Source organism: Misgurnus anguillicaudatus, chromosome 1, assembly GCF_027580225.2.
Source record: "Misgurnus anguillicaudatus chromosome 1, ASM2758022v2, whole genome shotgun sequence".
NCBI classification, from domain to species: Eukaryota; Metazoa; Chordata; class Actinopteri; order Cypriniformes; family Cobitidae; genus Misgurnus; species Misgurnus anguillicaudatus.
This window is the reverse complement of record NC_073337.2, coordinates 28,354,695-28,382,313: the sequence shown is the minus strand read 5'-3', so window position 1 is coordinate 28,382,313 and position 27,619 is coordinate 28,354,695. Positions and strand designations below refer to the sequence as shown.

Genomic DNA, 27,619 nt, shown 5'->3' with positions numbered 1-27,619 from the left:
AAAGTTGTATTGCACTCTCCCTTTGTAGGGAACTGTTAAAAATTGCACAGCTAGGAGCAGATTATCACTTGTAAAGGGCTCATGTTTTTTAAAGTTTCAAAATTAATTGCTTATTCATAGATGTTTATTAATAAAGGTTAACAGTAAACATCTTCATTACACTAAATAAAAGTGCAGGGAAATCAGTGGGAACATAAAACGTCAAAATGTGAGCCACAGTGAAGATTCTTTACAGTCACATTTACTGATGCTTTGATTGACAGTCTGTTGCTGCCATCTAGTGGATAAATAAAGTATCACAATATTAAATAGACAAAAAACTGCTGCTGCAAATATATTGATAGATATATTATGTGAATATATTTATTAATTTACTGATTAATGTAATGTAGAAATATTTTGTTAGTTCTGCAACACATTTTATTTTTAAGTTATATAATTTTGTTATATACATTGTTAATATCAATAACTAATAATTTATGTTCTGTCTTATTTTTGATCGATTGAACAGAATAGAAATGTCCATTTAATACTTTAATTGTAAATGTTCAATATATTTAATTTCACATTTATGAAATGGATATATTTGTGGGTGTATGTGTGAGTTTATATTAAAGTGTACGAGTGTGTTTGAAGTGATCATATAGTTTCCTGTACATCTGCACACAACAGGATTTGATGCTGAATAGATACTGAAGTGTTTCATTTATTTGATGTAAATTTATCTTCACTCTTGCAGGTGTTTGTCTCCTCTGAACATGGAGGGAGGAGCGTCGTTCATCAGCGCTGACGTTCTGCTGATATATATGGAGAAAATCAAAAATATCTCTTCTGATTTGTCACTCAAGTTGTTTGATGATTTCCTTTCTTATTTCTAATAAGGTAACAGAGAGCGTGATTGGTCTCTCTCTCTCTCTCTCTCTCTCGCTCTCTTTCTCTCTCTCTTTACATTGACTTCTCATTATTCTCTATCAGTCTGTGTGTACAGTAGAGGATTATGGAGATCTGTCTCACACTCATTTTACTCTCCTCTTTAGTAATCAACATAACTGCTGGTAAGTACACACTTAGGGTCAAAACAAATATTATAAGTTAAAATTAAACTAAAAAATGTTAAACATTTGTGTCTCTGTTTCAGATGTGAATGTGAGGTTGGTGAATGGTGGCAGTCGTTGTGCTGGTAGAGTTGAGGTTCTTCATGATGGTCAGTGGGGAACTGTGTGTGATGATTACTGGGATCTGAAAGATGCTGCAGTGGTGTGTAAAGAGGTGGGCTGTGGAGAGGCTGCACAAGCTCTGCAAAGAGCTCACTTTGGACAAGGATCAGGACAGATCTGGATGTATGATGTGGGCTGTAGTGGATCAGAGTCCACACTGAAGAACTGTAGATCAAAAGGATGGGGTGAGAGTGACTGTGGTCATCCTGAAGATGCTGGAGTCATCTGCTCAAGTAGGCATCTCATATTATTTTGTTTAAATCCAAAATATTTGATTTTTAATCATACTATCATGTGATATACAAAAGTATGATTAAGTTTAAATGTTGGTCATCATTATTATCAAGAGTATAAACTATAGTTTATTAAAATCTATCAAATTAATTTGTATTTAAATGATTATCAAATGTCAGGTTTTGAATGAACACAGTTAAGTTTCTTTAAAAGGTCAAGTTTATGGACTTAATTGGTTTTATTTGTGTTCTGAGAGTCGAGGTTCTCTGGGGTTTAGTGTATTCTTTTTTATTCAATTACCGATCCCAATTAAGGTATTATTCTGAGCTCTAAATTCTCTTTATTTACATACCATAAACTATGGAGGATCAAGACTTGTTGCAGGATCTCACCTGTGCTCTGGGAGAGTTGAGATATATTTTGGAGGAAGATGGGGCACAGTGTGTGATGCTGTGTTTGATGATCAGGATGCAGAGGTTGTGTGTAGAGATCTGAACTGTGGGGTTCCTGTACAGCTGCTGGGTGCAGATACTTTTGGTAAAGGAGAGGAGCAGGTGTGGACACAAGAGATTCAATGTAAAGGAGATGAATCACACATTCGATTTTGTCCATCATCAGCATTCCATGAAAAAAACTGTACCCATGACAATGACGTGGGACTGATCTGTACTGGTAAGATATCAATGTTTATCTATGTTCTGAAATCTCTGAGACTGGGAAAATATTTTAATTATTAATAGTTTTAACAAATTATTATCTCATTAATCTCTATTATCTTGCCTAAGAACTGTTTAATTCAGTTCCTTTTTATTATGTTTTTTCCAGGTTACTCAGAGCTCAGACTGGTAAACGGCTCTGATATCTGCTCTGGTCGAGTTGAGCGTCAGTATTTCAGTAAATGGGGCTCAGTGTGTGATGAGTGCATGAATATGAGAGCTGCCAATGTTCTCTGTAGAGAGCTGAATTGTGGGATTGCTGTGTCTGTTGTGGGAGTGGACTGGTTTGGAGAGGGATCTGGTGAAATCTGGGCTGATGTGTTTGATTGTCAGGGGAATGAAACAAAACTCTCAAAATGTTCAATCTCTTCATGGAGTCGAGCTGAATCCTCTCATAAACAAGATGTTGGAGTCATTTGTTCTAGTGAGTAAACTTCACTCTGTCATTAACATGAAGTTACTGTAGTGTGATCGTAATCAATCTGAAAATGTCAAAACCTTTCTCCAGATTCCTCTCTGTCTCTTCATGATGGTCGAGTGAGGTTGTCTGGAGAGAGAGAGTGTGAGGGTGAGGTGGAAGTTTACATTCATCAGGTTTGGAGGAGAGTTCTGCTGGACTCCTGGAGTCTCACTGAATCCTCTGTGGTCTGCAGACAGCTGGGCTGTGGCTCTGTGCTGAACTTCACTAACTCCTCTTCATCCAGTGATGAACACAGTTATGAGTGTGTGATGGGCTTCCAGTGCTCTGGGACTGAAGATCATCTGAGGAACTGCAGCTCTCCACAAACTCTCAACTGCAGCGCAACACAACAGCTGACAATCACCTGCCAAAGTGAGGATAATTGACCATATTCATCATTGTAGTCAATACTTTTCATAGACAACATTGTTTTCTTTCTGTATAACAGAACTCTCAGATCAGAAGTCTATCAAGTTGGTGGGTTCTGGTGGAGATTGTGCAGGAAGGCTGGAGGTTTTTCACAAAGGCTCATGGGGTACAGTGTGTGATGACTTCTGGGATATTAAAGATGCTCATGTGGTGTGCAGACAGCTGCAGTGTGGAGTGGCTCTCAGTAATCAGCCAGTACCAGCCTGGTTTGGTCCTGGTTCTGGACCCATATGGCTGGATGATGTGAACTGTGAGGGGAATGAGACGTCACTGTGGAGCTGCTCTTCACGGGTCTGGGGAGATCATGACTGTAACCACAAGGAGGATGTAGGAGTTGTGTGCTCAGGTAAACACAAACCTGCAGTTATGAAGTAAATCTGGTTAAATATATTTAAATGTGTTTTTGAGCATTGTCTTTTCAATCTAGAGTTTAAAGAGTTCAGGTTAACTGAAGGCTGTAAAGGGAATTTGGAGGTTTTCTACAATGGATCTTGGGGTAATGTTTGCTACAATCAGATGGACAGAGACACAGCGAGTCTGATCTGTCAAGAGCTGAACTGTGGAAGATCTGCCAGTGAACCCAATTATTCAGATGCACTGAGGTCTCATAATTGGTTGGATTTCTTTAAATGTCGACCACATGACTCCACTTTATGGCAGTGTCCATCTTTACCTTGGGGACAGAATCACTGTTATAATGATGAAGTGGCAAAAATTCTCTGCTGGGATAAAACAATTCAGTCCTCTACCAATGAAGAAGGTATTGCACTATTTGTATGTATTCATGCAATATTGCAGTATTTATATTTTGTGAAAAAGTCCTTTCAACATTTAGATTATTTAAATTGAGTTTTGTATTTTTAAAAGGAGAGTTTATCCAAAAACAATAATGTGTAATATTCAATTTAACAATGATTGAGAATAGAAACATTTGCAAGAAAAATATGTAAACCCCTTTGAATTTGAGCATCACGTGTTAACATAATTGTAGTTCTAAACGTAGAGAGCCTAAATATTCAGGTCTGTCAATTATCATTATGGGCATATATAAGGCAGCCTTCTGTCCTTCAGGTCCAGCTGCAGTTTTTCCGGCATCCCTCCTCCTCCCCAACTCCTCCTTCACTCTCTCTTTCTTCCTCTGTGCAGTTCTGTTGCAGGTGGTTGACTTTGGGGCTCGAGCCCCGGCCTCAGGTTTGTTCTCTGTGAAGGGTCAGAGCACCATTCGAGGACAGCAAGCCAAGTTTGTTTACCATTAATCATTAAGATCTGAATGCACAGGCGAACTATTAATTAAGATACGGCATGAACGCAGCAATTCATAAAAGACACTGCAAGATTTTAAGACTGCTGTTTGTAAGACCCATCAACTTTTGTGAACCATGCCTCGCAAAAAAAACCTTTCAAAAGAAATCTGCTTAAGAGTAGTTGATCTCCTTAAGTCTGGAAAGGGATACAAGGCAAAATGAAAACATTGATCTGTCAACACTTTTATTATCTACTAACGGAGACAGTATACTGTGACTACTCTTCCTAGAAGTGGGTGTCCAGCTAAAATGACATCTAAAGCTGAAAGTATACTAGGGACGTCCGCGTATGCGTGCAATCCGCATGACGTCTGGACGCGCCGACCGTCCGCTTGCAGCTCAAAATTTGAGACCGCGCGGACAGTGCGCGTACAACGTATTTAGACTGGACACTCCACTACAAACAATTATACAAAGGAAATAGACAGCATTTGCACACACACTATCGTTTTTCTTCTTTAATTTTTATTTCTTCCAAGAACAGAAAGCTGTGGAGCATGTTTGTTACCATATTGTTTGATTCCTGTTCTTTGTTGTCTTCTTGTTTGTTCTAAACTGTGTTTGCAATGGTGGATCAGTTACTTTTCTTCACCTATCATAATGTTTTAATGTACTGTAAATGTCACCACATCAGTGCTGCACTGACGGTCTGGTAGAGTAATAATTTGAATAAGAAGTCATTTGTATTGCATATAGTGTCGAATGCGGCCATCTGCATGTGGCCGCGGGGAGTATACTTGGAAAGCTGCGCGGACGCGTGCGAGCCGGATGCGGAAAAAAGTTATACCCCGGCCTTAAGGCACAACACAGAACCCTTTAGTGAGGTAAAGAAGCAGCAATGAGTAACATCTAAAGACTACCACCACACTGGAGGAAGCTGCTGTTCTCCCAAATAAATATTGCGGTGTGCCTGAAAATTGTCAAGTTCCCATGACCTTTTGTGCTGCTAATGCAGTGCTCTACCCTTAAGAGCACAAGATCAGGGCTGCGTTTCCCGATAACGTTGTCTCTTAGTGCGCTACGAAGACTCTTAAGTTAAACCTTAAAGCAACACTATGTAGTTTCCATGTAAAAATGACTTACAGCTCCCCCATGTGGTTGAAAAGCGCAACAGTGCCTGGTATCAGACACTCTTCTGCAGGCAGGGGGAGAGGCGGGGCTGTGGTATACCTTTTCTAGGCGTGTTTCCCGAACTGTACCTTAGCAGGTTTCTTAAGTTATACTTTCCTACGTACGACGTTACCAGGTGCTGTCCATGGCGATGGTGCTGAATAGGTTGATATCGATCGCTCGACAATTTATGAGATAGCGCAGTTCTTTATTAAAGAAACATTTCAGAAATAGTTAAAGTTAAATTTATTAGGAATATCTTGTAAAAAATATTTCAAATTGCAAACAACTAAATTCAACCTTGTATATTTTATTTGATATCAAACCCGTGCAAAACCCGCAACTTCATTTCCAAACATATCATGCATAAACTGCTCCATTGCACCCGCTATGCCTTCACTTTAAATGATAATTTATATTAGGGGTTCCCAATAAGTGTGTTGCACAGGGGAATAAAGTGGGTCGTGCAAGTCACCTTGCTTGTATATAAAAACAAACTGTTGTTGTTCATTAGTTCACAAGTTTATTGTGCTTGGACACTGGATGCGCAAGCAGCGCGGTTACAATGCGGATAAAGCTTAAAGGTGCAATTTGTAAGATATTTGCAGTAAAATCTCCAAAAACCACTAGGCCAGTGTTATATATTTTGTCCAGCTGATTACTATCAATATCTGTAATGTTTTCAACTACTTGTAAATTGTGAGAAAATTTCCATTAAAAACATTGACACGGGGCAGTGCAGTCTCCTGTCAATGACGTTAATATCCATGTGACCCTTTGTCACCGCCTTTACTGACGTGACCCACATGAGAACACTGGTCGAGCTCGAAAAAATAAAATGGCAGCCAAGGAAGCGGCTGGAGCACAAATTTAGTGAAAATAAACGTATATTTTCACTTTTTAAGCATTTTAATTTCATTTCTAGCGAGAAATTAGTATTGTAGTTTTCAAATATGTGATTAGTTATCACAAAGGCGCTCTCTGTTTATATTTCAAACACGCTGCCTTTGAAGTGCGTCGGAAAGCCTTTCTCTGAGCGGCCTTCAGAAGTCATGTCCTCATGAGGCAGCGAGGCCACAAGTCCTCACAGTCCTCACAGTCTTGAGGTTTCGGACGCAGCCAGTGTCATGGACAAATGCGGAACTATGCGCTTGCTTATGGACTTATGGATATCTCTGTACCGTCTGCCGCTGGATGTGTCAGCTCCTGTAAGCGTACGGGCCAACCAAACGACCCAAGAAGAGTTTTGAACAAAACGAGAGAGGATCAATTTGGTGTTGCATTATCTGGATAGAGAGAGCTTCACGACAACATTTAACTAGACCGAGATTCTGATCCTGCTTGTGTTTTACGCGATGGGTGAGTTGTTTTGATTCGTAACCCTTCAAAAAACGTATGCTATTATATTGATCACAACATTAGTGTAATCAGCGCGTCTTCCCGCGGACGATATGGACATCAAAAGGTATTGTACAGCAATATAAATGGTAATTTTAAGACACTTCACAATAAGATTTGTACTGTCAATACATTATGTGAAAAATCATTGTAGATTGTAAGTTGAAAACTTAATTCTGAGCTGTGTTTACCATCGAATTTGGACTAATACTGTAATATCAATATGACTAACAATTTCGTTTTGAACATCACATATAAACTTACATAATGAAATAAACGATGTCATCAAACGCAACATTTATAAGACTTGATTACCTTATCCATCAACGTGATTTCTCGTTCTCGTCTGATATGGCTAAAGTTAAAGACTACAAATCCCATAATTCCACGCTGCTCCAGAGCGTCAGTAAACAACATCATTGTTTTTGTTTGATCTGGCGCCATCTTTCGGCGCATTTTACAAATTGTATCTTTAATGGACGCATTTCTGGAGCCTGTCTGTCTACCTCAAATATAAAAATATATATTATATAACAAATAAATAAATATATATTATGATTGCTTTAGATTTTGGCTTTGATTAGTTTCAATGTGGAAAATATGTTGACCCTGGGAGATACAAGCAGTAATTAAGTGTAGCAGTTTATTTTGAATATTTATTAAGAATATGGCATGCAGTTGCCTCAAAGTTATAAATCATTAAAAAACTTCGAATTAACATTAATAATAACAATTAGGAAAATCAACAATTATGACTTTGTGATGAATGTGCTCCCGTACATGCGATTTTACCTGCTTTATTTATGCAGGTTTTTAAAAATTTAACGGAAATGCACAAATGAAATAGTGAGATTCGCTGTATAACTGCCACAGTTTCACCAACTTCTCCACCCAAAATATATTTTTAAATAGTTACTTAAGCATGTAACATTTAATAGTTTGAAGCTGATGTTCATTTCGGAAACATGATTAAAATTCTAATAACCATCAGTGTAATGTTTTATTCTTTATATATAAAAATATTTGCCTAATTGAACACGGAGTGTATTGCAACTTTTTTTTTACCAATATTTAGTTATATAGACTGCAATGTAAGCTTTAATCACAGTGATGGCCCCTAGTGGAGTCAAGTGGGATAAGGTATAGCTAAGAGTGCTTCAGACCAACCTTCCGAACGTATGACTAACAGAAGGGATAAGTAAAAAAAGAATGTTTCGGAAAACACGTAACGATAAGGTACAGCTTAAGGTACAACTTAAGAATGACGTAGAGTTAAGAAGGTTTCGGGGAACGCAGCCCTGATCACATTTAATGGAAAATTACTAAAGAAACCAAGTTCATTCCAAGGGGATTACACATTTTTTCTTGCCACTGTACATTGATTAGGTTAAAGATAAAAATGTTACATCATAACATTGTAATGTTATCTCTGAATTGCAGAAGTTAACAGTGGTGATTATGAATATAATGTTGATAATGACGTCACGAACAAAGGTTTGTTTTCAAATTAATAAAAAAATAAATGTAACACAGTAATGCATCTTACACTGTTATAATCATTATAATAGAACCAATGAAGAATTTATAAAAATGTTGTTATGTTCAGTGTTAAATTAAATTTCATGAATTTTCTTAGAAAATGAAATTCAAGAATCACCCCGGAGTCATCTGACATGTTATACTTCACCATCCCCTCACCAGAGACAATGTTCAAGTATGTTTATATGATGAAAAAAATTATAAATGATAAATATTTGTTCTATATATTTATCCACATTTCAGTGTGTTGATGTAAATGTGGTTTGATGTGTGTGATGTAGATCATCTTCCTCTCAGACTGAGTGGAGGGAAGGGTTTGTGTTCGGGGAGACTGGAGGTTTATTATAACTCTGTGTGGGGTTCAGTCTGTGATGATCTGTGGGACATCAGAGATGCTCAGGTGGTCTGCAGGCAGCTGGGTTGTGGAGCAGCATTGAGTGTTGATGGGAATGAAGCGTTTGGTGCTGGTGAAGGTGTTGTGTGGATGAACAGAGTCGAGTGCAGAGGGACTGAGATTCACCTGTGGGACTGTCCTCATGTCCTGAAAAATCACACTGACTGCTCACACAAAGAACAAGTTACACTCATCTGTACAAGTGAGAGGAAAACACTGAGATAAATGTATTTCAATTTTAGCAATTACTTCAATATGTGTGTTTTTTCTTATTTTACAGACTCATCAGTATCTACAACTCCTGCAACAACAACATCATCAGCTTCTCCTTCAGTTTCTCAGACAAACAGGAGATCAGTGACTCCTCCACAAACTCCTCCTCTCTTCAATCCTCCAGTGGTTGTGATTGTACTGGGAGTTTTGCTCTTACTGCTCTTAGTGCCGCTGCTGATACTGATTCAACACAACAGAGAGATGAGGAGAGGTACAGAGATCCACACATCACATACAAGTACACATCTGACATATTGAACTACATCAACATCAATCTTACTACAGTCTTGTTCAGTGTATCATCAGTCATGTGTTGTGTTTGTGTGTCTACACTCACAGCTCTCTCTAACAGGAGACACAGGACTCAGACTGAAGCAGTTTATGAAGAGATTGATCACAGACACACAAACACACACAAACACTTCACTCAGAGAGGTGAGACTTCTGTCTTATTCAATCAAATCAGATGTAGAAATATTAAAGTCAGTCTGATGTTTGTGAGTTGAGCTGATGTTCGTCTATTATTAGTCCTGTTAAACCTCCGGCTTCAAACCACACAATTCCTCCACAGAGCTGCAGGTGTGTGTGTGTGTGTGATTATTTTTGGAGGTTAATGGGGAGGGGGGTTCATATGCTTGTAAGTTTATATGCAGGTGTGTGTGCGCTTCTTCCTGTCTGTTTGTCTTGAATCCGGTGAGAGATGAGTTCATGTCAGGATACAGGTGTGTGTTTGCAGAATGAAGTTAACTTATATTTTTAATGTCTAAATAATGTTTTAATATAAATCTAGATAAAATAGGTTGATGTGATATTCTTGTGCTCTGTGATGTAAATGTAGGTTGAGGTTGTTTGTAATAATCAACATGTTTCTGACTCTTCTGCTTCACTTTAACAGGGAGTCTCATCTCTGAAGAACAGCATTCTGGATATGAAGATGCTGATGAGCTTCTTTCAGGTTAGATGACTGAACATTAATATTTAGGTTTTGACTCAAATTATTTGACTTTTGAATTAAGAACGTTATTTGACATTTCTGTACAAACTTGGCAAATATACACATTATAATTCACAATACTAAAGTTTCTGAGTCTCTTTATAGCAAAAGACTACAATATTGAATATTATGATGATGTCTCCAATGGCAGTGACCTGAAAGGTTTGTGACTTTATTGACTGATCAGACTTCATGGTCTCATAATGTACAAACAGATATTTTGTATTTTGTTTTCAAACATGTTTTGTGTTGATGTAGAAGAGATGGTGAAAAAAGTCCCAGCAGAATACTATGATGATGTCATCACTGATGGACTAAAAGCAGACAGTGAGACAGGTGCACTTCTGTTATTCTGTATTAAGATGAAATATAAGATCTGTACATGAAGAGAAAATATACTTTATATCTCTATGAGTGTGATGACGTGTGTCTCATGTTATATTTGTAGAAGACACACTTGAGAAGTATGATGATGTCATCACCACAGGACAAAACTCTGATCTTCAAAAAGGTGATTTTACTTCATTTCTAGGCTGTTTTTGTAACATAAAGTATATTTAAAGTGACGCTCAGTACAGATATAATGTATGTTTACTGACTCTTTGTCATTCTGATGGGATTTGTTGTTTATCTCTTATGTATGTGAACACAACAGAGAGTTATGATGATGTCATCATCAATGGACAGAACTTTCAAGGTGTAATAGGTGAGTTACACAGAAGTGCACATTTATCAAGCAGTACATCTAAGTTTCTTATGTATGTCTATTATAGCATTAATTCAGTCATTGTGACTTTATCAGCTGTTATCAGTTAGTGTCAGAAAGAGAAATGTGTCTATGACATGAAACATGATGTATTACAAATCACAATATGAGTTGTTTGTCATGTGACTTCATCAGAGAGAGTTCAGGAGGAGTATGATGATGTGAAGAATGACAATGAAGATGTGACAAACCTGTTAGGTAGATTATTAACCTCTAGATCTCATTTAAATATGTATTATAATCTATATATTATCTATCCAAATAGTTCAGTTTAAAATCTTCATACAGTTAATAAAAGAATATGAATGTGCTTTTGTTTTACACAACAGATTATGATGATGTGGGGGAGGAGCCAAACAAAGTGGGAGGGACTGTGTGACTCAATAATCACACCCACTGTCTCATGTCATGAAATCATATTACAGCTTAAAATCATATAAGTGATCAAATTTTGCTACTAAAGCTACAGTGCCTGACGTCTTATTGATATTTTTATTCGTTTTTTATTGAATATCACATTTTTTTGCTTTCATAGAGAAGTAACAAATGTCCTTTATATTTTATGTCTGGTTGGTCAAGAGTATAAATAAAATATCAGAGAGCATCATACTGTACACAAATGCGGTTTTATTTAAACAGCCGTCTAAACAGCACAGTTTTTGTGTGAAGGTGCATTTCAACATCAATGTTTTAAACAATTTAAAGCTGAGGGTTTTGAGTCTTACTGCTATTGAATGATTTGTGTTGAGTTTGGATCTTCTGCAGTAACAGATTCATCTGTAGATTGAGCTCGAGTTCACTCTTCTTGGAGTTTTGTCTTGAATTCCTGCAGGTGAAATAAATCAAACATCAGTGATTTGTGTCTGACATAAAAGATTCATCATAAAATTAAAGGATTGAGGAAACTACAGAAAACAAATAACACAACTTCATCTTAATAACATGTGTATTTGTGTGTAGTTGTGTGATGAATCTGTCTGTGTGTTGTTATAATGTAATATCTTTGTTATATCAGACATCTTCTGGATGTTATCATGGTCAGTTTCTTCTCTCCTCACCTCTCTTTATCTTCTCAGCTCCTCCTTTATCTTCTCATTATCTTCTATGTGTTCATTCAATAAAGCTACACAACAATAAAACACGATTTTAAAATAATAAAAATGAAAAACAGATGATAATAATTTTGTGAGGTTTATCTTTCAGATTGTGTTGTGATTTCTGCTTCATGACATGAATGAGTTTGGTCAGCAGAGATGTCAGGTGTTGTGTTTGAGTTTCTCCTCTTCATCTACTGCTCTCTCTTTCCATCTCTTCCTCTTTCTCTCCTCTTCTTCTTCTTCAAATCCGTCTTTTCTTGTAAAGTAGTTTGTCATATTCGTGTTTTATCTCTTCGTCTTGTAAAACAAATCTCCTGAGAAAATATTAGAGAAGATTTAAGCAGAACTGATTCAAAACACTCGTTTCTGTTAACAACATTGAACAACACAGATGTTTCGTTTATCAGCTGTGTTTGTTTATAAGTTTGTTTGATTCATTGATATTAATGTTTTTAGTATTTGAAGCACAAAACAAGCAATCGTCTACACACCCTCTTTAACTATTATCAGAAACATCTTTGAACATTATATGATGAACCCTCATATGCAGCATCACTTTAAACATGTTTACTTTTATCAGACGTTCAGTTTAATTACATTTTTAAAGAATTATGTAAGATTTACCTCAGCTGTGCTCCCACAACAACAACAGAGCCGTCTGACGAGTGAAGGACCACTAATGATGACGTAAGAATGACTTCAGGCATTAATAATCAAAACCAAACATCGATTTGACTCCTCACGTCTTACATTCACAAAATATGTTAACAATCAATGACTTCGCTTCGCAAAACACAATAATTTACTTTTCTGTTTTAATTAACAGTTATAATCAAATGCTCAGTGGTCTTTGACGCGCGCGTGATGTTTGAAGCGCGTTCATTTGTGAGATCAAGAGGCGTGTTGTGTGCTGTTGTTTCAGTCATGACCGCATGGTGGCAGTGGAGTATAAATCAATCTCACACTGTGAGAAATTTATTATAAATGTTATAACCTGCGCGAGGGCGTGGATGTACTGAAGAGCTATTTATTTACATAATTTAAATTACTGTTAGTTTAAATGTACTTACATTAAACAACTATACATCATTAAAAAGTGTTTTGATTTAAGAATTAGTTTTTGACCTTTATTTTAATCTGAGAATCCTACCCAGATAGCACACGTACGTCGCGGAGATGTCTGCGCGATGTCTTGTTTTTCGTCTGGAAGACGTATTATTTAGGGCGTTTGCTCATCTGGAAGGCGTCGCCGAGACGTCCGACCCAGCTGTTTGCAAGACACCCAGCAGATCTTTACAAGATGTATGTGATTTAGAACGATGGCGAGCCGCCGTTTCCCAGATCTTTACAAGATGTTAGAACGGCAAGCCGCTCTTTCCCAGATCTTTAGAAGAGCTTTAAAAGATGCGGAGCCGCTCTTTCCCAGATCTTAAGAAGTGCTTTAAAAGATGCGGAGCCGCTCTTTCCCAGATCTTTAGAAGAGCTTTAAAAGATGCGGAGCCGCTCTTTCCCAGATGTTTGTAAGATTACAAGATCCCTCATTAACAAATTGAATTGCCCTAAACTACAGCAAATTATTTCTATAGTAACAGTAATTTCTTCATTTTTGTCAGGCGTTATGAAAATGAAAAACGGTACATACCTTTAATTTGAAATATAACCCTCAGCCGCACTCATTGATAAAAATACTCCTCCATGATCGTCATGAAAGCACTCGATAAAACAACATCCATCAGGGCTTTTAATTCAAAGTATGCATATTTGGAGAAATATTACTTCAATTTTATATGTTTACTTCAAATTTCTGCAGGGGGGGTAATATTTCACCCATTTTTATACCAAACATGGCGATATGAGGAAGTTTGAGTCTGCAGTCATTCACACTCAGTTTGTTTCATTCATACGTGAAGCCGGAGGGCGCTAAAGTCTGAAAGTGTCAATATGAAACTTTTATAAAAAGAATAAGACGTCAGAACTCAGCAGCAGCTGTCAGTCAGACGTGAACTTGAACAGTGACCTGCAACGAGCGATCGCTGTTTTTATAATAACATGCAAATAAAGATGTTTTGATGTTTTGAAACATGGAGACAATAAACACGATTAAGATTATATATGGTTTGTCTGTATTTTTAACGCTATATCTGGTATTTTCATAACAGTACTATGTATTATAATGCTATGCTAAGCTAACAGCATAAATAGCATAAAATTGTTTATTTTCGGTCTTATTTTATGATCCAAAGCCACATCAGATCACGCATGATTGTTTAAGCACTCGACTTTTGATGTTATAAAGTGAGTTTTATTATAAATGCTTTTATTTGTCGTGTTTTGATGGTATGCTAAGCTAACGTACTAGCTGTTCTGTAAACATCTGCTGTCTGGAGATATGAGATATATGTTTCTAGGAATAATTTTGACTGGTAAAGCTTCTTTAAGGTAAGTTTCTTTTTGTAAGAAAGGACTTTAATAAAAAGAAAGTGAATTGAGACAAAAGGAGGAAATAAAACACTAAATAGAATGTATGAGTAATTATTCATAATAATAATAAAATAAACATTTAGACAGCCATATCCAGGATTAAAAGTTGTTAATGACTCATTCGGATGCTTATTTAATGAGTCTGTTTAAAACCCGGAGCAATAGGACAATAAACTGAAAGGATGTTGTGAGATATAAATAAACAAACATTAGCTTAGCATTTTTGCTGTTTTCTCTAAATAAATTTACATGACATGGGTCTAAAAAACATTTCATAAAATACAGAGTTTTAGAGGTATCATCTTCAGATTTAAAACAGAACATGGTCAGACCTGTGGCTTTAACTGCAGAGCATTTCTAGATTGCTCCAAGGCCAATTTCATTTAGATTTTCATAACAATATTTCATACATGTTTGGTGGAGTTTATAAAAAAGTATAATTTAAGCTCTCTTTAACAACTTTTTTCATTATGACAGTAACTAATGTTCACCTCTTAATAAACTTCCAAGTGTCTGCTTTCAAATGAGACCAAACTTGTGCTTTTAGTGCAAATACTTCATAAACTGTATCTATTTTAGTTTGGCTATGACAGTTTTTGTGGGGGGGGGGGGGGTTCGGAAAATGGAATGAGGGCTAACAGGTTAAATAGTTGTATTACAGTTTTTTTACAATTATTTTTGCACTAATAACAGAACCTTCATGTAATTTTTCAAAACACTAGACACATAAGTCAAAACCATGATCAAAATGCACATTTTTCAAAACACTTAACACTTTTTTTTCAAATGCTTGGACACAATACATATACGGCAAGCAGGCAACCGTATCAACACCTGGAAAACGTGGAGCCAATATCACCATGTTTTATATCTCAAGATCAAGTGGTTGGCTGCAGACCTTGTGTTGGGTCATAAAATGCAGCTCTCCTCATAGCCTTCTTTGATAAGCTAAATCAGGTCTTTAGAGCTGATGGTGTGATCTGCGTAATCGTTTGGGATAATGTTCAGTTTCATCATGCTGGAATGGTCCAAGCATGGTTTGAGGCCCATCCACAATTTCACACCCTGTATTTACCTCCATACTCCCATTTCCTTAATCCTTGATCAGGCCTTGATTCACCATGCCAGAAGATTCTTTCCAAGATGTTTAGCGAATGAAACATTCATTGTGATGTAGATGAGAACCCGTGGCCAGATCCACAAGACCAAGTTGATGGAAACATCATGGATACACAGTAAAACTATGGGTATCTTGTGTATGGGTGATCTAAAGTAATGTTACTATCATCATCCCTGCTGAAAAATCCAGCTGAGACCAGCATGGGCTGGTGAGCTGGTTTTGGCTGGTCCCCAGCTTGGTTTTAGCTGGTTTTGCTGGTGTAGGAAGCTGGTTTTGCTGGTGTAGCAAGCTGGTCTAGCTGTGTTTCGGTCACATTTTAAGCTGATCTAGCTGGACTTAGATGGTCATGCTGGAATACCAGCTGGTCCACCAGCATGACCAGCTTTGTCAGGCTGGGAGGACCAGCGTAAACCACCTTAAACCAGCTAAAAACAGCTAAAACCAGCTACCAGCTTATGCTGGTTTTAGCTGGATGTTTCAGTAGGGATAAGTTCGTTTTTTTGAAAAATTGCTTCTGCAAATGCAAGGCTTCTTTAAATATATCGACACAATATGCAAAGTTTTGAACACTGTACAGCCTGTTTTACAAATAATGACTGTTTTGTGTCTAGAGTTTTGAAAAATGACATGAAGGTTCTGTTATTACTGCAAAAATGATTGTAAAATATGTAGTTATTAATTGTATATTGACACTAGAGAGTGCGAATACATTTAGTTTCTGCAATAGCGCACAGAAAATTTAACAAGATCATGGAGTCTTTAATGTTGACATGAAGAGCTTTGTTGTAATCATTGAAGGATTTTAAGACATCAAAGATTTTGTGCCTGATATATTTTTGAACTGTTATACAACATGATATGCAGTCAGATAATATCAGAGGCTGGGAAAAGTTTGATCAAATACTGATAAACAGGTTAAGAAATCTTAAAATAACAATACATTTATTATGGTTATTATAGTTATTATTATTGTCACTGCACCTTTACAGTAATAGAAAGTGTAAGATACAATGTTTATGAACATTTAAACAAGTCTCACTTGGATGCTTTAAATGAGGCCTGTTGCATAAAATCTATACTAATGCTATTTGATATATCCTGTTCTGGTTTAAATAAATATAATTTTATGTAACAAAGATCCTATTAGAAGGTTTGTGGCCTTTAGGGCTTGATAGTAACTGAAGTTTAATGAAGAGCTCATAGTCCAAGAACCTTGTTTTTAGAGGTAATAAGTAGGGTCCATTAATTTAAAAATCAATAAACATTGGTGGGTTTTCTATAACACCCTGGATTGTGAAGCCTTATAGCGCAAGGGTCACTTTCATAACTTTGGCATAGATGTTTATCAGTGATTGTTTAGGCCAAAATCTTCAATACATTTTAAAATCAAAGTGCAGTGAAATCAGATTCATTGAGAGATCTGTAAGGTTTACTCCGGTTTCCCCGACATGCCAAAAAATATGCAAATTAGGTGAATTGGATATACCAAATTGCCCCTCCTTAACCTGTTTATGGATTAACTTGTGTGGATCAATTTGTGTATGGATTAACCGGTTCTTGCCACGAATATAGCCATAGATGCTGGAATGGCCTAATAATGAATAAATGAAAAAGACAGATCTGTGACTGCCATCTAGTGGATAAATAAAGCATTACAATATTAAATGACCTGAGATGGTGCTGTATGAATGTTATATTCTGTAGATATATTGATTGATTTAATGATTGATTTATTATTGTTCTGCAAAATATTTTTATTTAGCTTTTGCAACAGATAGTGTGATTTAAATTTATGATTTATTTTATTATAATAGGTTTTTTGTTTAAAAAAACTGAGTAGAAATGTCCATTTATATTATCATTTAAATGTTGAATGAATTTCACATATTTGTACAGGGATATATCCAGAGGAGTACTAAAATACTTATTTTATACTTAAGTTCATTTAAATGTAGTAATATCTTATTTATACTCAAAAGTAATTACATACTAGATTTCTAATGTAAAATTAAATGAAGTGTAATATAAAAAGTAGTGGATTAAAAGAAAAACACTAATGAAGAACAGATTTAAAAAAATGTATTTGAGTTATTTACACCTCTGGATATCTCCGTGTTTATATTAAAGTATATGAGTGTGTTTGAAGTGATCATAAAGTTTCCTGTACATCTGCACACAACAGGATTTGATGCTGAATAGATACTGAAGTGTTTCATTTATTTGATGTAAATTTATCTTCACTCTTGCAGGTGTTTGTCTCCTCTGAACATGGAGGGAGGAGCGTCGTTCATCAGCGCTGACGTTCTGCTGATATATATGGAGAAAATCAAAAATATCTCTTCTGATTTGTCACTCAAGTTGTTTGATGATTTCCTTTCTTATTTCTAATAAGGTAACAGAGAGCGTGATTGGTCTCTCTCTCTCTCTTTACACTAACTTCTCATTATTCTCTATCAGTCTGTGTGTACAGTAGAGGATTATGGAGATCTGCCTCACACTTATTTTACTCTCCGCTGTAGTAATCAACATTACTGCTGGTAAGTACACTCTTGAAGTAAAAATTAAGGTTTACTTGTTTTTTGTTGTTGTTTCTCATGTTTGATCTCCTTTGCATCTCTCTCATACTGTATGTTTCAGATCTGAATGTGAGGTTGGTGAATGGTGACAGTCGTTGTTCTGGTAGAGTTGAGGTTCTTCAAGGTCGTCAGTGGGGAACAGTGTGTGATGTAAATTGGGATCTGACAGATGCTGCAGTGGTGTGTAGAGAGGTGGGCTGTGGAGAGGCTGTACAGCCTACATATGGGGCTTACTTTGGACGAGGATCAGGACCAATCACAATGGCTGTTGTGCAGTGTAGTGGATCAGAGGCCTCACTGAAGGACTGTGGATCAGACGACCAGTTTATTCAGCGCTGTTCTCATTCTTATGATGCTGGTGTGATCTGCTCAGGTGAGCTTCTCTAAATATTTTCCTGTTAATTCATGACTAATAACAACATCATTCTGTCAGAATACACAAATGAAAATAATTTGAGTGGTTGTGATAATTATGTTCTAGTGTAAATCTTTTTTCTTGAATTCAAAGTAAAAAAATCCATCTTAAGTCTATACAATGAATTTGCAGTTAAAGTATTATTCAACATCATGAGTGACATCTATGTAATATATATAATGATGAGATTCATGTTTCATTTTTATCTATAATTAAAAAAGCATGTCATGGAGTTCCCAGACTTGTGTTTGGGTTTCATTGATGTTCTTGAAGAGTCCAGGTTATTTCTGTGATTTCATTGTGATCTCATCTTCTGTGCTTTTCATTCTGTCTATATAAACAGGTGATAAACACTACAGCAGATCAAGACTTGTTAATGGACCTCATCTTTGCTCTGGAAGAGTCGAGCTGCTTCGTGAGAACACCTGGATGTCAGTGTGTGATGCTGTGTTTGATGATCAGGATGCAGAGGTTGTGTGTAGAGAGCTGAACTGTGGGGTTCCTGTACAGCTGCTGGGTGCAGATACTTTTGGTAAAGGGGAGGGGCAGGTGTGGACACAAGAGATTCAATGTAGAGGAAATGAATCACTCATTCGATCATGTTCATCATCATCTACTAAAACTAAAGTAACCTGCTCTCATGACAATGATGTGGGACTCACATGTTCTGGTGAATATCAATGCTTAACCTTTTTAAAAAGAAGTATTTGAATCTAGTATTTGTTTAAGCAAATCCATCTTGAGAGAAAATGGGTTTAAAACTGTGCTGTGTTTCAGTAAGCTTTGAGAACTTTAACCAGTTTATGTGGTGTTTAGAAGTATCTTCAAAATCTACATCTCTTATAAATATCTATTCTCTTGTCTATGTATTTAGTAATCTTTGAAATCTTTGTCCAGGTTACTCTGACCTCAGACTGGTGGACGGCTCTGATATCTGCTCTGGTCGAGTTGAGCGTCAGTATTTCAGTAAATGGGGCTCAGTGTGTGATGAGTGCATGAATATGAGAGCTGCCAATGTTCTCTGTAGAGAGCTGAATTGTGGGATTGCTGTGTCTGTTGTGGGAGTGGACTGGTTTGGAGAGGGATCTGGTGAAATCTGGGCTGATGTGTTTGATTGTCAGGGGAGTGAAACAAAACTCTCAGAATGTTCAATCTCTTTATGGAGTCGAGCTGAATCCTCTCATAAACAAGATGTTGGAGTCATTTGTTCTAGTGAGTGAACTTCACTCTGTCATTAACATGAAGTTACTGTAGTGTGATCGTAATCAATCTGAAAATGTCAAATCCTTTCTCCAGATTCCTCTCTGTCTCTTCATGATGGTCGAGTGAGGTTGTCTGGAGAGAGAGAGTGTGAGGGTGAGGTGGAAGTTTACATTCATCAGGTTTGGAGGAGAGTTCTGCTGGACTCCTGGAGTCTCACTGAATCCTCTGTGGTCTGCAGACAGCTGGGCTGTGGCTCTGTGCTGAACTTCACTAACTCCTCTTCATCCAGTGATGAACACAGTTATGAGTGTGTGATGGGCTTCCAGTGCTCTGGGACTGAAGATCATCTGAGGAACTGCAGCTCTCCACAAACTCTCAACTGCAGAGCAACACAACAGCTGACAATCACCTGCCAAAGTGAGGATTACAACATCTTAATGTAATTGCAAATGTATTGGTTCAAATGCAGTAACTGTTTCTCTTTCTGTATCTGATCTCAGGTCAGCGATCCATCAGGTTGGTGGGTTCTGGTGGAGATTGTGCAGGAAGGCTGGAGGTTTTTCACAAAGGCTCATGGGGTACAGTGTGTGATGACTCCTGGGATATTATAGATGCTCATGTGGTGTGCAGACAGCTGCAGTGTGGAGTGGCTCTCAGTAATCAGCCAGTACCAGCCTGGTTTGGTCCTGGTTCTGGACCCATATGGCTGGATGATGTGAATTGTGAGGGGAATGAGACGTCACTGTGGAGCTGCTCTTCACGGGTCTGGGGAGATCATGACTGTAAACACAAGGAGGATGTAGGAGTTGTGTGTTCAGGTAAGGAGTGACCTGTTAAAGAAGTCCTGGTTAAATATATTTAGATATGTTTTGATCAGATACATTAATTGTGAAATGTTTAATTGTTTAATTTAAAGTACCAGATTGTGATTGATATAAGTTGTGTTTTCAATCTAGAGTTTAAAGAGTTCAGGTTAACTGAAGGCTGTGAAGGGAATGTGGAGGTTTTCTACAATGGATCTTGGGGTAATGTTTGTTACAATCAGATGAACAGAGACACAGCGAGTCTGATCTGTCAAGAGCTGAACTGTGGAAGATCTGCCAATGATCCCAATTATTCAGATGGATTGAGGTCTCAGAATTGGTTGGATTACTTTAAATGTCGATCACATGACTCCACTATATGGCAGTGTCCATCTTCACCTTGGGGTCAGGATTACTATAGTACAGATGAAGTGGCAAACATTATCTGCTCTGGTGAGATGTTATTTAAGTTACTGTCTTGTGAGATTTCTAATTATTTTGTGTGTAATGTATTTAGTAAACTAAAAGGTTTGTGATAGTATATTGCTGAAATGATACAATGTTTTATTTGGTTTTATCCAACTTATTTTCAAACATGGAAGTAAGTGATGTGACATATTTCTCTTTTTTGTTCGAGACGTCCGTTTTAATAGCCGGCCGGTCGTGGGAGCACACATAAAACCTGATTTAAACAGTTATGGTAAATATTTACTACAACTGCCATGTATGACCCAGTGAGAGGATGAAAGAAGTGGCCTGATATTTAATATGAACATAAATTCAATCATTTCGTGTTGTTGCTCAAGAGTGACGTGTCTTTAATGCGCAACTATAATAGCACAGAAGCATATCAGTATCTTTAAAATGGGAAAGTCAGTCGAGTGTTTGTACATGGAATAGATGAAGAATTTGTGTTTGTAACCTGTAACTCAGGTTATGGTTTAAAATGTTACAACTGTTGAGGTTTAGATGTGGATACAGATCATGGGTGCACGTGCACCACATACACATTCAGCTCTTGTGCGTGTATTATGGTCAAAATAAATGTTTTGTAGAGATTTACTGCGTTTTTATCAGCTATTATGGAAACCCCTAACTGCACAAATTATGCCGGTCTTCCTGGATTTCATAAGAAGCATTAAAAAGACAGTCAAAACAGCACACTTGTGTCCCTCGCACATTAGCTTTAGTGGCTCACCGGAAGTCATACACAACGGAGCTAAAAGATGGCTGTGCCCACATTTACGTTAAAAATAAGGTGGATACCACGGGCCTGATGAATGCTTTATTCTGATTGGTTGAGAAATGTTCCACAGGTGTTGATTATTTTTCTGTAAAACGCACACCTGGCCTGTCAAATGTCTTAAAATAACCACCAGAATGATGTTTGTGGTAACCGTGGTATAAGCAGAAAAATTGACTCCGGTCCTTTGAATTATTTGAAAATAATGCTTCGCATCGTACCACCTTTGGTGTGCATTATTTTCAAAAAATACTATGGCCCATCATCAATTATTCATTACGTGATTGACATTTTCTCATGTAATGATTTCAGAAACAGAGATAAATGAAGTTCCTCTGAGTCGTCTGTCATGTTCTACATCACCATCTCCTCATCAGAGACAATGTTCAAGTATGTTTATGTGATAAATAAAACTGTATAAAATTGTAAAAATCTGTGTTCAATCTATGTGTTTGAGTGTGTTGTTGTAAATGTTGTTTGATGTGTGTGATGTAGATCATCTTCCTCTCAGACTGAGTGGAGGGAAGGGTTTGTGTTCGGGGAGACTGGAGGTTTATCATAACTCTGTGTGGGGTTCAGTCTGTGATGATCTGTGGGACATCAGAGATGCTCAGGTGGTCTGCAGGCAGCTGGGTTGTGGAGCAGCATTGAGTGTTGATGGGAATGAAGCGTTTGGTGCTGGTGAAGGTGTTGTGTGGATGAACAGAGTCGAGTGCAGAGGGACTGAGATTCACCTGTGGGACTGTCCTCATGTCCTGAAAAATCACACTGACTGCTCACACAAAGAACAAGTTAGACTCATCTGTGCAAGTGAGAGGACAACAATGAGATTAATGTATTTTAATTTTAGCTAATTACTTTAATTATGTGTGTTTTTCTTATTTTACAGACTCATCAGTATCTACAACTCCTGCCACAACAACAACATCAGCTTCTTCTTCAGTTTCTCAGACAAACAGGAGATCAGTGACTCCTCCACAAACTCCTCCTCTCTTCAATCCTCCAGTGGTTGTGATTGTACTGGGAGTTTTGCTCTTACTGCTCTTAGTGCCGCTGCTGATACTGATTCAACACAACAGAGAGATGAGGAGAGGTACAGAGATCCACACATCACATACAAGTACACATCTGACATATTGAACTACATCAACATCAATCTTACTACAGTCTTGTTCAGTGTATCATCAGTCATGTGTTGTGTTTGTGTGTCTACACTCACAGCTCTCTCTAAGAGGAGACACAGGACTCAGACTGAAGCAGTTTATGAAGAGATTGATCACAGACACACAAACACACACAAACACTTCACTCAGAGAGGTGAGACTTCTGTCTTATTCAATCAAATCAGATGTAGAAATATTAAAGTCAGTCTGATGTTTGTGAGTTGAGCTGATGTTCGTCTATTATTAGTCCTGTTAAACCTCCGGCTTCAAACCACACAATTCCTCCACAGAGCTGCAGGTGTGTGTGTGTGTGTGTGTGTGTGTGTGTGATTATTTTTGGAGGTTAATGGGGAGGGGGGTTCATATGCTTGTAAGTTTATATGCAGGTGTGTGTGCGCTTCTTCCTGTCTGTTTGTCTTGAATCCGGTGAGAGATGAGTTCATGTCAGGATACAGGTGTGTGTTTGCAGAATGAAGTTAACTTGTATTTTTAATGTCTAAATAATGTTTTAATATAAATCTAGATAAAATAGCTTGATGTGATATTCTTGTGCTCTGTGATGTAAATGTAGGTTGAGGTTGTTTGTAATAATCAACATGTTTCTGACTCTTCTGCTTCACTTTAACAGGGAGTCTCATCTCTGAAGAACATTCTGGATATGAAGATGCTGATGAGCTTCTCTCAGGTTAGTGGACTGAACGTCAATATTTAGGTTTTGAAGCAAATTAAGACAAATAATTTGATAATCCTTGACAAAGTTGGCAAATATACACATTCCAATTCACAATACTAAAGTTTCTGAGTCTCTTTATAGCAAAAGACTACAACATTGAATATTATGATGATGTCTCCAATGGCAGTGACCTGAAAGGTTTGTGACTTTATTGACTGATCAGATGGTATAAAGAGACATATTGTATTTTGTTTTCAAACATGTTTTGTGTTGATGTAGAAGAGATGGTGAATAAAGTCCCAGCCGAATACTATGATGATGTCATCACTGATGGACTAAAAGCAGACAGTGAGACAGGTGCACTTCTGTTATTCTGTATTAAGATGAAATATAATATCTGTACATGAAGAGAAAATATACTTTATATCTCTATGGGTGTGATGTGTCTCATGTTATATTTGTAGAAGACACACTTGAGAAGTATGATGATGTCATCACCACAGGACAAAACTCTGATCTTCAAAAAGGTGATTTTACTTCATTTCTAGGCTGTTTTTGTAACGTAACATCTATTTAAAGTGATTCTCAGTACAGATATAATGTAGGTTTACTGACTCTTTGTCATTCTGATGGGATTTGTTGTTTATCTCTTATGTATGTAAACACAACAGAGAGTTATGATGATGTCATCATCAATGGACAGAACTTTCAAGGTGTAATAGGTGAGTTACACAGAAGTGCACATTTATCAAGCAGTACATCTAAGTTTCTTATGTATGTCTATTATAGCATTAATTCAGTCATTGTGACTTTATCAGCTGTTATCAGTTAGTGTCAGAAAGAGAAATGTGTCTATGACATGAGACATGATGTATTACAAATCACAATGTGAGTTGTTTGTCATGTGACTTCATCAGAGGGAGTTCAGGAGGAGTATGATGATGTGAAGAATGACAGTGAAGATGTGACAAACCTGTTAGGTAGATTATTAACCTCTAGATCTCATTTAAAGATGTAGATTATAATATATTTTATCTTTATATATTATCTATTTAAATAGTTCAGTTTAAAATCTTCATACAATTAATAAAAGAATATGAATGTGCTTTTGTTTTACACAACAGATTATGATGATGTGGGGGAGGAGCCAAATAAAGTGGGAGGGACTGTGTGACTCAATAACCACACCCACTGTCTCATGTCATGAAATCATTTTACAACTTACAATCATATAAGTGATCAAATTTTGCTACTAAAACTACAGTGTCTAATGTTTTATTGATATTTCAAATAGGTTTGTTATTGAATATCACAAGCTTTGCTTTTAGAGAGAAGTTACAAATGTACTTTGATTTTTATGGCTGTTTGGACAAGAGTATAAATAAAATATCAGAGAGCATCATACTGTACACAAACAGTTTTATTTAAACGGCCGTCTAAACAGCACAGTCTCTCGTGTGAAGGTGCATTTCAACATCAATGTTATAAACAATTTAAAGCTGAGGGTTTTGAGTCTTACTGCTATTGAATGATTTGTGTTGAGTTTGGATCTTCTGCAGTAACAGATTCATCTGTAGATTGAGCTCGAGTTCACTCTTCTTGGAGTTTTGTCTTGAATTCCTGCAGGTAAAATAAATCAAACATCAGTGATTTGTGTCTGATATTAAAGATTCATCATAAAATTAAAGGATTGATGAAACTACAGAAAACAAATAACACAACTTCATCTTAATAACATGTATTTGTGTGTAGTTGTGTGATGAATCTGTCTGTGTGTTGTTATAATGTAATATCTTTGTTATATCACACATCTACTGGATGTTATTATGGTCAGTTTCTTCTCTCCTCACCTCTCTTTATCCTCTCAGATCCTCCTTTATCTTCTCATTATCTTCTATGTGTTCATTCAATAAAGCTACACAACAATAAAAAACAAAATTAAAATAATACAAAAGAAAAACAGATGATAAAAAAAATCATAAATTTGTGAGGTTTATCTTTCAGATTGTGTTGTGATTTTTGCTTCATGACATGAATGAGTTTGGTCAGCAGAGATGTCAGGTGTTGTGTTTGAGTTTCTTCTCTTCATCCACTGCTCTCTTCTTCTTCATCTAATTGTTTCTTTTCAGTCAGGTAAAGATGTTTCAGATGCTCGGGATTTTCCTCCTTTAACTGAAATGTTGACTGTTACAAATCCGTCTTTTCTGGTAAAGTAGTTTGTCAGATTCATGTTTTATCTCTTCGTCTTGTAAAGTAAATCTCCTGAGGAAATATGAGACAGATATTAGAGAAGATTTAAGCAGAACTGATTCAAATACACACGTTTCTGTTAACAATATTGTACAATGCAGATGTTTCATTTATCAGCTGTGTTTGTTTATATAAAGTTTAACAAAGCAAAAAACTCCAAGGCACTCTCTTAAAAAAGTAAAAAAAACCTTTATTGATATGGATTGGTCATAATAAACCTAATTAAAAACTTCGGACATGGTAAATCCAACGCGTTTCGACGAACAAGCCTTCATCAGGGAGTAAACACATATAAAAAAACAGGAAGAGATTGTTTTTAATGCGTTTACTCCCTGATGAAGGCTTGGAGGCAAAGTGCTTCACATAACGGAGAAAATAAATACAACATACAGAAAACTAATTATAATAAAATGTATAATGCATTGGTCTAAACATTTGAGAGGCCTATCACATATCATATAGTTAAACACTGTCTATATTATATTAATTATTATTTTAACAAATTGTGTTAGATTTAGTATATAAGTTAATTTTTACACTGATTTATTAAGTCAAATAAACTGACAGAGAGTTAGCGGTAATATCATGACATTTACAGTTCAGTGTTAGAGAAAGTCTAGTTAAGCAACAACTGATGCTTAGCCTGGCAGTTAGCCTGCCCCAGACCAGGCTAGTTTCCAAGTATAAGTTGCCATAGTACCTAAGCTCCAAGTTTTCCAAGTTTGCTTAATGGAACCGAATCGATTGACAACAAGTCTGGCTTATTTCGTAATCTTGTTTTATGGAACAGCCCTCTGATGTTTTTAGTATTTGAAGCACAAAAACAATCAATCGTCTATCCACCCTCTTTAACTATTATCAGAAACATCTTTGAACATTATATGATGAACCCTCATATGCAGCATCACTTTAAACATGTTTACTTTTACCAGACGTTCAGTTTAATTGCATTTTTAAATAACCATGTAAGATTTACCTCAGTTGTGCTCCCACAACAACAACAACAGAGCCGCGAGTGAAGGACCACCAATGATGACGTAAGAAAGACTTCAGGCATTAATAATCAAAATTAAACATAGATTTGACTCCTCACATCTTAAATACACAATATATGTCAACAATCAATAACTTCACTTCAAAAACACAACATTTTCCTACATTCTGTTTTAATAAACAGTTATTTTTAAACACACAGTGGTCTTTGAAGCGCGCGTGATGTTTGGAGCGCGTTCATGTGTGAGATCAGAGGAGTGTTTGCTGTTGTTTCAGTCATGACCGCATGGTGGCAGTAGAGGATAAATCTATCTGATGTTACTTAAACATTTCTTAACCAGTCGTAGATGTTATAAAAGTAATATCGGTCACATGAGTGTGTTATGGCTCTCTGTCGGATTGGCTGTGATTAGGACAGAAGCACGAGTGCAGTATGAAGTCGATGAGAGTTTGACCATCTAGTGACCATCTAGTCAAACAGGTAAGATGTTAAAATAATATTATATAGAGGTGATTGGTGAGATTTGTCTCCTAGTGCATCATGCAATTATTATAGTAAAGTGAGCCCCTGTGTTTTCTTCTGGAAAGTTAAAACACAAAGTCTGAGGAAGGTTGTGAGTATTGTAGGTCAGTGTTGTGTTCAGTGAGAATAATTTGATCTCAAAATAAAAGTGCAGTGAAATCAGACTTTAATTTTTACATTGGTAACGAAGTCAAAACATAAAGCACATTGACGATTCTTCATGTATGACAACATTTACTGATGAT

At 36.7% G+C, this 27,619-nt stretch overlaps 1 protein-coding gene and 3 long non-coding RNA genes across 4 annotated transcripts; 2 read left to right on the top strand and 2 right to left on the bottom strand.

The window, feature by feature from the left end:
* Window positions 1-559: 559 nt before the first annotated feature.
* On the top strand, window positions 560-22,733 carry LOC141349168 (scavenger receptor cysteine-rich type 1 protein M130-like). Its single transcript, XM_073870050.1, has 20 exons — window positions 560-1,450; window positions 1,818-2,123; window positions 2,286-2,591; window positions 2,676-2,999; window positions 3,076-3,402; window positions 3,484-3,816; window positions 4,203-4,265; window positions 8,689-8,929; window positions 9,082-9,285; window positions 9,427-9,509; window positions 9,970-10,029; window positions 10,174-10,230; window positions 10,327-10,404; window positions 18,170-18,485; window positions 18,883-19,193; window positions 19,421-19,735; window positions 19,820-20,143; window positions 20,227-20,544; window positions 20,683-20,982; window positions 22,268-22,733. Exons 1-20 carry the CDS (start codon window positions 1,111-1,113, stop codon window positions 22,624-22,626), a joined length of 4,965 nt encoding a protein of 1,654 aa, XP_073726151.1. The 5' UTR covers window positions 560-1,110; the 3' UTR covers window positions 22,627-22,733.
* On the bottom strand, window positions 11,397-12,831 carry LOC141364957 (uncharacterized). The gene is made up of 3 exons (XR_012370320.1): window positions 12,556-12,831; window positions 11,893-12,245; window positions 11,397-11,660 (listed from the first exon to the last, which is right to left on the bottom strand). It is a non-coding gene; the product is annotated as an uncharacterized lncRNA (long non-coding RNA).
* Window positions 22,734-24,070: 1,337 nt separating the features above from the next.
* Window positions 24,071-24,848, top strand: LOC141349136 (uncharacterized). The gene is made up of 4 exons (XR_012370319.1): window positions 24,071-24,135; window positions 24,280-24,330; window positions 24,526-24,588; window positions 24,733-24,848. It is a non-coding gene; the product is annotated as an uncharacterized lncRNA (long non-coding RNA).
* A 255-nt stretch (window positions 24,849-25,103) lies between these two features.
* On the bottom strand, window positions 25,104-26,874 carry LOC141365017 (uncharacterized). The gene is made up of 3 exons (XR_012370330.1): window positions 26,835-26,874; window positions 25,459-25,870; window positions 25,104-25,228 (listed from the first exon to the last, which is right to left on the bottom strand). It is a non-coding gene; the product is annotated as an uncharacterized lncRNA (long non-coding RNA).
* Window positions 26,875-27,619: the final 745 nt, after the last annotated feature.

Coding starts and splice junctions, on each gene's coding strand:
- LOC141349168 (XM_073870050.1), top strand. CDS start 1,111: ATGTTAAACATTTGTGTCTCTGTTTCAGATGTGAATGTGAGGTTGGTG. Junction 9,510..9,969: donor CAAACACTTCACTCAGAGAG/GTGAGACTTCTG, acceptor TCACTTTAACAG/GGAGTCTCATCTCTGAAGAA. Junction 20,144..20,226: donor GCTGACAATCACCTGCCAAA/GTGAGGATTACA, acceptor ATCTGATCTCAG/GTCAGCGATCCATCAGGTTG.